General features: G+C 42.1%; 1 protein-coding gene across 1 annotated transcript in view; it reads right to left on the bottom strand.

Moving 5' to 3' along the window:
* Positions 1 to 2,168: 2,168 nt before the first annotated feature.
* LOC124273280 overlaps positions 2,169 to 11,151 on the bottom strand; it is a 40,606-nt gene continuing 31,623 nt past the window's right edge. The window contains exons 7-12 of the mRNA XM_046708517.1: positions 7,653 to 7,735; positions 6,697 to 6,736; positions 5,291 to 5,388; positions 4,376 to 4,388; positions 3,349 to 3,587; positions 2,169 to 2,828 (exon numbers count right to left, since the gene is read on the bottom strand). Of these exons, the coding sequence (XP_046564473.1) occupies positions 2,169 to 2,828; positions 3,349 to 3,587; positions 4,376 to 4,388; positions 5,291 to 5,388; positions 6,697 to 6,736; positions 7,653 to 7,735 (1,133 nt within the window). The remainder of the gene's footprint in view (positions 2,829 to 3,348; positions 3,588 to 4,375; positions 4,389 to 5,290; positions 5,389 to 6,696; positions 6,737 to 7,652; positions 7,736 to 11,151) is intronic.

Raw genomic sequence — 11,151 nt, 5'->3', positions numbered from 1 at the left:
GTGAAACGGCCAGGTCTTGAACCCATTTCTCCCTTTGATTGAGAATTCTTTTTATCTTCTTCTAACAATGCATTCGACTCAGGTGCTGCAGTAACACCCTCTGCTTCATCATCTCTTGACTTAGAGCAAGAACCTGGCGGTACTCTATCTGAGGGGAAAGTACCTCTTGAAGCATTATTTTGGCTCTGTTGAGAACTTGGCTTTGAATTTTTATCTTGAAAGATCTTACCAGATTTTCCTCGTTCTCTTTTAGCAGAAGTTAAAGATTTAGTTTCCATGACCAAATCCATTCTGTCCATATTATGTTCAGAGAGAAAGGATTTGCTTGCATTATTCACAGATGGAATATCATCAAGTATCTTATCAGCTTTCTTGGGCTGTATGCTCTCACTCCCATCACTGTCTGATTCAGTAGAAATAAATTCTTTAGATGTGAAAACTTTCTGTTGGTTCCTGGTAGCCTTGTAAGAGGTCTTCTTCCCACTGCCCCTGAGTTTGGTGTTGAATGTTTTCCTCAGTTTCCTCGCAGGTGGTCCTGGTACAGATCCTTTAGTGTGATCTACCTCAGAGTCAGAGGATGACAAGGATACAACAGCCTTGACTGCCACTTTCTCCTGCGTAGACGTCCTGGTTCCAGGTGAAGTCTGGACTGTGTCAGACTCAGCCTCCAACCCTGGTGAAGAATCTGACCCAAGGTGACCTCCAGAATCTTTAGCATTTGTGCTCTCATCCTCATCAGTCTCAGATTCTGAGGATGTGTCAATCACAGGTATCTTTGGACTCTTCCCCTTCTGTGTGCTCTGTTTTCTCTTCTTCTGGTTTTCTTCCTCTAAAGAAGTATCACATGAATCAGAAGACATTACCTGTTTGTGAAAATCAGATTTTGAAGAAAACATATTCTTTGATGGTAATGACACTGCTTTTGCCTTTTTGATGAAATTTGAACCACTGCTGCCTGTCTTTTGAGTTTTTTGCTATGAAATTTGAACCACTGCTGCCTGTCATTGTTCCTGGAGTTGATTTCGGTTTGGAACATTTCACTGGTGTTCTCAAAGACCCAGAACTATCACTGACAGATTCTGATGTAACTGTTTTAGAACTGGACACTGATCCTTTCAAAGTTTCATCCAGATTGTGCTTATTGTGACCTTTCTCTGAAAAAATATCACTTTCAGAAGATGAATGCTTCTTTTCAGCAGCCTGGTTGGATGTTTTCAGAGAGTCAGGGCTGGAGTCTATCTTGATGTCCATTCCTGATGTGTCGCCTGTATTACCTGCAGCCTTCACAGTTTCCGAACACTCCACAGTATCTGATCCACCCTCAACAATTGTCCTGTCTGCTTCCTCCGTGTCTATTTGTCCTGAATCCATGGCCTCCATGTCCATCACATCATCAGTGATGGATGATTTCATCCCAAGCACAATATCACTCTCTGTTTGTTCTTTTGCAAATGCAGGACCCTGTTTCAGTTCTGGGGTAGCACATTTTGCATTTTCATGTCCCTTTGCATCAGACTTTCCAATATTATTCAATGTTTCAGAATTTTGCACTTTAATGTCAAGAACCAGCTTTAATTCCTCTTCTTTTGCAGCCTTCTTTTTCACAAATGGATCTTTTTTCTGTTTCACAGAACCTGTTTGACTGACTTTACTATCGGATGAATCTGAAGAAATGTCTCTTGACCTTGACCTTAGAACTCTCACAGGACTTTCTGCATCTTTATGATGCAACATTTCAACTGATTGTGACCGTAATGATTTCTTCAACTGTAAACTGTCAGTACTGCTAAGTGTTTCTGACCTTGACCTTGGTGACTTTCTTACTGTTGAACTTTCAAGATCTGACAAATCTGATGGTAAGCTTGTTGTTCGTGTGCGAGTCTGTTTCTTTGGTGACTGCTCAGCTCCAGTTTTTGGCGAAGTTGGCTGCATTTTCTTTGACTTTGGAGGTGTAGGTGTTAAGAAACCATCTTCCATCTTCGCCATGGCAGACTTTGGTCGAGGAGCCAAATGTTCATTCTGCTTTGTCTTTTCGTCAGCTGGCTGACTCATAGATCTTGTAACTCGATCAGTCTGACTGCTCACTTCACTCCTCACATGCTCATCAGATTTTGATAATGTTCCTGAAACCCTTTTTGGCGTCATTGGTCTGTTTTGTAGATTTCCAGTTACATTTTCTTTTTCATCTGTACTACAAGACTTAGCTGAGGACAATGGACTCCTTGTACCAGTGCGAGGTCTGCGAGAGGGCTCAGCTGCAGGGACGCCTTGGTGTTCCTGGGTCTCAGTTTCAGCATCACAGATTCTTCCTGCTCCTCATCAACAGACATTGTACGCTGAGCTACCTCTTTTAGCCTCTTCATGTCTTCGATCAAGTTCTGCACTGGAAACGGAGAAGAACCTTTCCTGTTTCCATCATAAACTGTCCCCTCCTCCACCTCCTCGTCGGAATCTGAAATAGCTGGCAGACTGGTCTCCAGATCATATCCTTCAGATTCACCGAAGTCTAGCCTATTCTGTAGCCTGGAACTAGGCTCAATGGCCGTCTTATCAGCTCCTTTATCTTGCTGTTCAGCTTTACTCTCTTGTAGCTTCTGCGTCTTGACTCTATTTGTCCTGAAGCTTTCAGCTGGTTCATCAGAAGAGGAAACAAGGGCCCTATCTTTTCCTCTATTTAATCTTGGAGATCGCCGCAGAGATTTTGCTTTGGAAGCAGTTAAATCTTCAAGAAGTTGAGACTGAAGGCTTTCAGCCATGATGTCCATCGAATCCTCATTCTCATATGCTATTGACGAGGAGGGGGTTGCTGAGGAACTTGCCTTCATTTGCTGAAAGAAAAATAAAACATGTGACACTTTGATGAGCTTTTACTTTTCAAAATAAAAACAATGACGCCATTAAGGTGTATGCTTTTGGAACAAAGTTCAATTTGATTAATGCACCATCTCGTGTAACAGTTGCTTTTATTGTCTCTCATTCAGGTGATGCAAATGCCTGTGTGTAAAATTATTGTCTAAATATCAGGAACTAAACACATGGATTAAAACTGCTGACCAGTAATCCCCAATTCAAAAGCTACTGTGAATAGTAGGAACTACTTACTGAGTTTGCTGTTACTTTCTATTGTTTGTCATGCTAGGGTGAAGGCCGTGCAAAGAAATTATCAATTTTCAGGTTTGGGTTTTAATAAATGCTCTCAAAATCAAACTCATAGGACAACCCATTCAGTTTCGATATAAATACACAGGTGTTTATTTATGTTTGAAATAGCCAACTGAAGAGATGGCAGGTTTTTCTCTGAATGAATTTTGTACATATAATATGTCGAAGGCTGTAGAAGCTGACTACCTTGGCCGGCACTGGTGACGGTGGCAGCGGGGACACTGGTGCACAGATTGGGCTGAACGTGAAGCGGAAATCTATGGATGGGTAGTCATCATCTTCTGTATCATCATCAACGTCTCCACCACCAACATCCATGAAGTCAACATCATCATCCACTGCATTATCTCCATGTACGTCATTGTCGTTGTTATCTGATTGATCAGCTTCTTCCAGATGGTAACAGACTTCACCAATCAGGGATCCTGGAGATTAGACATTAGACTGTTTATTGGAATGCAGTCGTATAGCTGATTGTAACCCATGACAGAAGACTTAAGGGACAAATATACAAAACTGGTAGGTGGGCAAAGATGGTATCTTTTGCCTTCACATACCCATATAGCTCCTAACATGCTTGAATCTGCAACATCCTCTATAACCTCCATCCCATTTCCTCCCCCCCCCACCATCTGTTTCCTCCCCAGCCTTCTTCATGTATATATATATTTCTAAACGTTCTCCCACCCCAAACACACACATATACCCACCCACCCCACCTACTGGTTTCCTCCATTTGCAATGTCCCCTGCTCTTCAATAGACCCTACCCCATCCCCAATCACAACCCTACCTACCTGTATCTCCATCTGCAATGTCCCCTGCTCTTCATACAGACCCCTACCCCATCCCAACCCACAACCCTACTCTACCTGTATCTCCATCTGCAATGTCCCCTGCTCTTCATACAGACCCCTACCCCATCCCCACCCCAATCCCACCCCCTACCTACCTGTATCTCTATCTGCAATGTCCCCTGCTCTTCATACAGACCCTACCCCATCCCATCCTAATCCACCCTACCTACCTGTATCTCCATCTGCAATGTCCCCTGCTCTTCATACAGACCCCTACCCCATCCCCTACCCCATCCCTGTATCTCCATCCTATGTCCCCTGCTACCTGTATCTCCTACCTCTGCAATGCAATGTCCCCTGCTCTTCATACAGACCCCCCTCCCATCCCATTCTCCCCATCACACTCTACCTATCTACCTGCAATCTGCATCTGCAATGTCCCCTGCATCTTCATACTCTACAGTATCTCCATCCCTATGTCCCCATCCCCCTACCCCATCCCAACCCTACCTACCTGTATCTCCATCTGCAATGTCCCCTGCTCTTCATACAGACAGATCCCAGTCACACCCCTACCTACCCTCCATCTGCAATCCCACTCTTCATACAGACCCCTACCCCAACCCTACTCTACCTGTATCTCCATCTGCAATGTCCCCTGCTCTTTTCATACAGACCCCTACCCCATCCCTCCCAATCACAACCCTACCTACCTGTATCTCTATCTGCAATGTCCCCTGCTCTTCATACAGACCCCTACCCCATCATCCCTAATCCTACCCTACCTACCTGTATCTCTATCTGCAATGTCCCCTGCTCTTCATACAGACCCCCTACCCCATCCCCACCCCACCCCTACCTACCTGTATCTCCATCTGCAATGTCCCCTGCTCTTCATATACAGACCCTACCCCATCCCTCATCCTACTCCTCTCTGCAATGTCCCCTGCTCTTCATACAGACTGTATCTCCATCTGCAATGTCCCCTGCTCTTCATTCATACAGACCCCTATCCCATCTGCAATCCCCACCCTACCCATCCCCACCCTCACTGTATCTCTATCTCTGCAATGTCCCCTGCTCCCTCATAACCCAGATCCCCCTACTCTACCCCATCCCATGTCCCCAATCACAACCCTCATCCCCACCCTACCTGTATCTCCATCTGCAATGTCCCCTGCTCTTCATACAGACCCCTATCCCCTCCCACCCCAATCACAACCCTTCCTACCTGTATCTCCATGTTTCCATTCCTCATACACCCCTGATCCCCTGGCTCCACCCTAGTTCCCATCCCCTAGATCCCATCCCCACCCTAGATCCCCACCCTACCTGTGTATCCTCCACCTCCTCCTCCTGTGAAGTCTCCCACAAGGACTCATCAAGGACCTTGGATTTGTTTGGCTTCCGCTCCCCCTTTGGTAATAAATCTGAAAACGACAAAATAATGTCATCCACAACTGTGAAGTTGCAACTCCTGACAACAATTACAGAAACCATCACAGAAAACACACATGTGGAACGATCTTGCCAACCTTCTCCAAAGAATATTTATCATCCAAAACTGGATTCCACTTCATATATTGCTTGGGGATAAATTTTTATCACATTGCTTTGCAAACCATTGTGATGTCATCAGTTACCATGACATCACAATCAAATGACATCACAAATCTCTCAACCACTCAACTGTGCTGTGCTATTTACATTGAAGACACTGCTAGTAGTGCTTACAAATAAGAAAGGTTGGAAGAAGGATTTGGACAATAAATTCCCGAGTGTCTTCCAATACACAATATATCCCAATATTTAAGAAAACAGCTTCTTCTCTTTCAATGTCATAGTGTATGAAACACATTTTGCCCTGAACTATTATAGCGCCTCTGCTTTAACTATAATAGTTCAGGGCAAAGTGTGTTTTATTACACTATACATGGTGGTAGGGCTTAACTGTATTTCTTTCTAAGATGCCAAATTTAATACTTTCTAAAGATAATTACGACATTAATTTAAGGCAGAAAACAAAGGACGGTGTCGGTGACCTAAATTAAGAATCCTCGCACAGGGCTAACTGGCGCGCTGTTCTATTGATGTGTCTGCCCCTACGCTAAGACATCTAACGCTACCAGAAAAACAAATGATAACAGTTTGATAACGGTTTACGCTCGATTAAATATCTTCTCTGAATTATTTCAATTACATCTGTCATTAACGAAACCATATGGGGCAATATGAACGTTTGCATTTCTACTACCAGCGTAAGTTTAGATCAGTACATCCAGAGGAAGTTGAGTAGTCAAGTTTACATTCCACGATTGCATTGTGGAATGTAAACATTACTTAACGCTACCGTGTCGCTGAAAACTTGTGAGTCTAAATGACACATTTTAACCGGCCGGAAAACATAAACGTAATGTTTCCACCAGTGATGTTAGCTGCGGAAGCAACAGCAAACCAAGAAACTGGATGCAACGGTGTAGTTTACTGTAGGAGGTCGCATTTAGGCGCATGACAACTGACATGCATCGTGACGTCGCTTACATTGTGACGTAATGTAAAATGGTTCGATTACGAGGGGGCACACTAGAATGGCGCAGTGACGGGATAACGTCATTCAATTGTTATGTCATCAAAAAACTATACCTTTATTGTCTGATAATGTATTTTTTTTTCCATTGTTCTAACCGCTAGGCATCTTAGAAAACTCTATATAACAAACTGACTCAAAGCACACTTACCATTGTCCTTCAGAAGTTTCCAATATTTTTCCAGTTTTGTCTGAAACAAGAACAAATCAAAATCAGTGATTATTCTGTTAGGCATGTAGAGACTCAAACTAATGTAAGCATCAATTCCAAACTCTTCATCTTATGTACAAAACTATTTGTTACTGAAAATAACAATAGTGCACGTTTCTTGCTGGCTGTGATATCTAACACATGAGTAAAAGAAAAACACATTTTGTGATAGCTTAGGATTGAAAGGCTCATTCTGTAAATAAGCTCACAGCATCTTAGATCTCTGATTCCTGAGAAAACATGTGAATGTGTATTGCTAGGCTGATCATTTGCTTTTGGGATGTTAAAGAATATTGCATACAGATAGTGACTTGTATGTGAGTGGGCTGGTGCTTATATAGCTTGTGTAGATGTGCATGCATGTTTGTACGCAAACTGGTGTGGCTGCTTGGATTTGTTCGGACTACTATGGTTTTACAGTGCCAGCCCACCAAGAGGCCATGCCTAAATTTAACGTGGATACCCAACAAAGTACACAGAATGCAGGCCAACCAGCCCCTAATGCAGAGGTCCAGGAAGGGTAACAAAAAGTACCATTTTTTAATGATGTATGGAGAGACGATCTGATGTCTGAGCAGGTTCTCCATCCACTAGACCAGGTACTGACGACCTTCAGCTCTAAATTAGACTGTGGAGGACTGACTGACTGAGTTTGGTTTTACGCCGCTTTTAGCAATATTCCAGCTACATCATGGCGGGGGAACACCAGAAATGGGCTTCACCCATTGTACCCATGTGGGGAATCAAACCCAGGTCTTCGGCCTGACGAGCCACACTTAACCATTAGGCTACCCCACCACCCCCAGACTGTGGAGGAGGTCTGCTTTCTTGAAGAAAACTTTTCATTAGTATCAACATTTATTAAATACAAATCTTTTACTGAATAAAACACTCACCAGTGATTTACTTAGTTTTATTTCCACATCTCTTCCATGTTTTGAAGATCTTGAAAGCTCTGACTTCAAGGATTTTAGCTCATCTGAAACATGAGGTGTACATGTAAAACAAAAAAACCCACAAACAATGTGTGTTTACACACTCAGCTCATATGAACCAGGAGGTGTACATTTAAAACCAGAACACAAACAATGTCTGTTTACATGAAACCAGAGCACCCTCATCTGGAGCCCTGAACCTGAGCCATTGAACTTATTTATCTCGAGACAAACCATAGCTGTCACTACCATTCTGGGTTTGTATGTCCAGAAATCATTCTCAGATTCCAAACAAGTGCGTTTGGAAGGCAATTAGAATTTCTTTTATTTTGATTAAAATTTTCACTTTCTTACAAATTTCAAAACTTCCTAAAGTATTCATCAATAAAATAGAATGATGTTTTGGTAGATATCGTGGACATAATCGATTGAAAAAATAGACATCTGTATATATCAGCATAAAAATAAAAACACTATCTACTTGTGCCATAGATGAGTACCTAAATGACATAAATGGGTTATTGTACAGGAGAAACCTACTGAAATGAAAACTTTTCTAAGTTTATTATGCGTTTATTGAAAAAACTATAACATCCATGCTTGTCAAGTCCTCACTCACATGCTGTCAACATGGGTAGAGGAACAACAATGCCCCGTATCAGTTGTGAAGGTAATATAGAGGGTATATTCTTTCTTTTCGTGGGAAAGAAATTGGGGAAGAATATGATAAATTTGAATCGGTATTGCCAAGAACAGCCCGAGCTGTGGGACTACCTGTGAGTCAAGTCTCAGGTATCATCAATAAACAGGCAATTTTAAAGGTAGTGGAGGACCGTCTCAAAAAGCGAGAGAGGTAGAAAGAAAGTGGTTGACAGTTTTGATAGGGTATAATCAAGTAGCGCAGTTCAAAAGCTTTATAAACGCGATCCCTCCCACTGTCAAACGTATCCAACTTGAAATCAGGGATACTATTTATGTTTCAAGCAGCACTTTAACATGTGTTTTGAAGGACATTGGGTTCCAATATACCAAACAAGGAGAAAATAGACATTTGTTCAGAGAAGACAAGACAATGGTCAATCAGAGATGTGTCTACCTGAGACAGATATCGTGCGAGTACAGAGAACTGGGGTTTGACATTGTGTATACTGATGAAAGCGTGGGTGAACAAAAATCATCCGACAGATAGAATGTGGCTGCCATGTGACATGTCCTCTGCACCTAAGATGCCGTCAGGTAAAGGGAAAAGACTCATCATATTACACGCTTGGTAGGAGAGAGACTGTGGACTGATTCCAGGATGTGATCTTGTTTTCGAGGCTAACAGCAGTGAGGGTGACTATCACAAGGAAATGAATTCCCAAGTCTTCATGGAATGGCTGGAACATCAACTGTTACCAGAGTTACATAACCCAAAGCGTTATTGTTTTAGATAACGCTTCTTACCATAATGTGAAGGTGGAATCAACAGTTGCCCCAACCATGGCCAGCAAAAAGTGTGTGATGTAATCCTGGTTGAAAAATCATGATGTTTCTTTTGATGCCAAAGACACAAAGCCAAAACTTCTTGAACAAATAAAGGTAAAACAAACCTAAACCACAGTACCATACCCGATGCTCTAGCTGGATCTCAGGGACATGTTGTTCTGAGAACTCCAGTGAGACACTGTGAACTCAACCCCATTGAACTAATATGGGCTTAATTGCAAGAACTTTGTGGCGAAAAAGAACAGCACTTTCAAACTGTCAGATGTGAAGCGATTGGTACAAAGCAGCAAGCTTTTGAAAGGATTGACAGTGAAACATGGACAAATGCGAAAACCATGTAATCAAGATTGAAAATGAATACTGTAGGTTGATGGGGTTGCTCAGAGTGCTGTCCAACCAGTGATTGTCCATCTTGATGACAGTATCTCAAACGAAGTTATGAGACAAACCCTCCACTTAAAGCATGTGCATTTAATTCACGTTTTGATTGACAGGACGCTATAGCCTGTTCCATACTGTTTGCTGCATCAGGTATTTTTGCTTCAATGTACAACACATATTTATCGGTAAAGTCCTAATTTTATATGACACAGTAAAGATTTAGAGCCCAATTAAGATAGTTTTTTTATTGTTAAATTTCATATTTCATGAATTCAACTACGAAGATGATAATGTTATTGATTTATTAAAGATAATCATCCATCTAATATTTTGATTTCTACTTTAACTTCAGAAGTAGTTTAAAACTGAATTCAAGGCAATAATAAACAAAACTTCATTAAGCATTTTGAGTCTGTAATGGTCTTATAACAGCATGAATGAAGACATGTTTAATTCCACGTTGGAAATTTATATTGGCGCCTGCTGTAGTTTTAGAACTGAATATCGCCCTCTAAGCAGGTTCGGCCATTTTATTTGCATGAAGTGTAAATCTGTAGTAACAGTCTCACTAGTATAAAACAATCTACTGCAACTTTACAAAGAAAGAAAGAAGTTTTAAACAAAACAAACAAATCCACGAACAACCAAGTTTAGGATTAGCTGATACAAATACATGTACAAGCAATACACAGGATTTTGTTTGGAGCCTAAGCAAGATCCACTGCCACACATGCTGTCCAATGGAGTGCAACAAGTCCACAAGCAGGTAACTGGGTGTTCCAGTGTGGGAGAGTGTTGATGAACTGCCACTGGACGATGACAGAACACATCAGCCTTGACATCAACCTTGACATCAGCCTTGACATCAGCCATGACCAACAAGCACCTGCATATATACATCTTACATTTGTTAGTGTAAGTGGTCTGGGGGTCCAAAAGAACAGGCTTTGGTATAAAAAATGTGAATACAAGCTTATTGTTATTTATCAGTGGCATCAATAATGGCGAGTAGTAAATGAAGAAACACAAAGGATTTCCAGCCATCCAACACACTTCAGCCGTCAAACACCCTTCAGCCATCCAATATTCCTCTAATCTCACCCAACCTGGTACCCACTCACTGCTGAGTGAACAGAGACATTTTTTTACAACCAAGTCACTTGCTGAAGGAGGTTGGTTGGTTGTTTAACGCCGCACAAAGCAATATCACAGCGATATGGAGGAAGTCTGTACAGAACCAAGCCTGGATCAGACAATCCTGTGATTAACAGCATGAACATCAATCTACACAATTGGGATACTATGACATGTGTCAGCCAAGTCTGGCCATCCGATCCCGTTAGTTGCCTCTTACGGGTTACTGGAGACCAATTCTAACCCCAATCTTCACAGGCCTGCTGAAAGAGTGAGTGAGTGAGTTCAGTTTTATGCTGCACTCAGCAATATTCCAGCTATATGGCGGCGGTCTGTAAATAATCAAGTCTGGACCAGACAATCCAGTGATCCACTGCATGAGCATAGATCTGCGCAATTGGGCCTGCTGAAGGAGGCATCACACAGGAGGGACTGAGGCCCAGAACACAGTCATCCA

This window comes from Haliotis rubra, unplaced genomic scaffold, assembly GCF_003918875.1.
Source record: "Haliotis rubra isolate DU_JTF1 unplaced genomic scaffold, ASM391887v1 Scf179, whole genome shotgun sequence".
NCBI classification, from domain to species: domain Eukaryota; kingdom Metazoa; phylum Mollusca; class Gastropoda; order Lepetellida; family Haliotidae; genus Haliotis; species Haliotis rubra.
The sequence above is the reverse complement of the archived record's forward strand: the minus strand, read 5'-3'. Positions and strand labels throughout refer to the sequence as shown.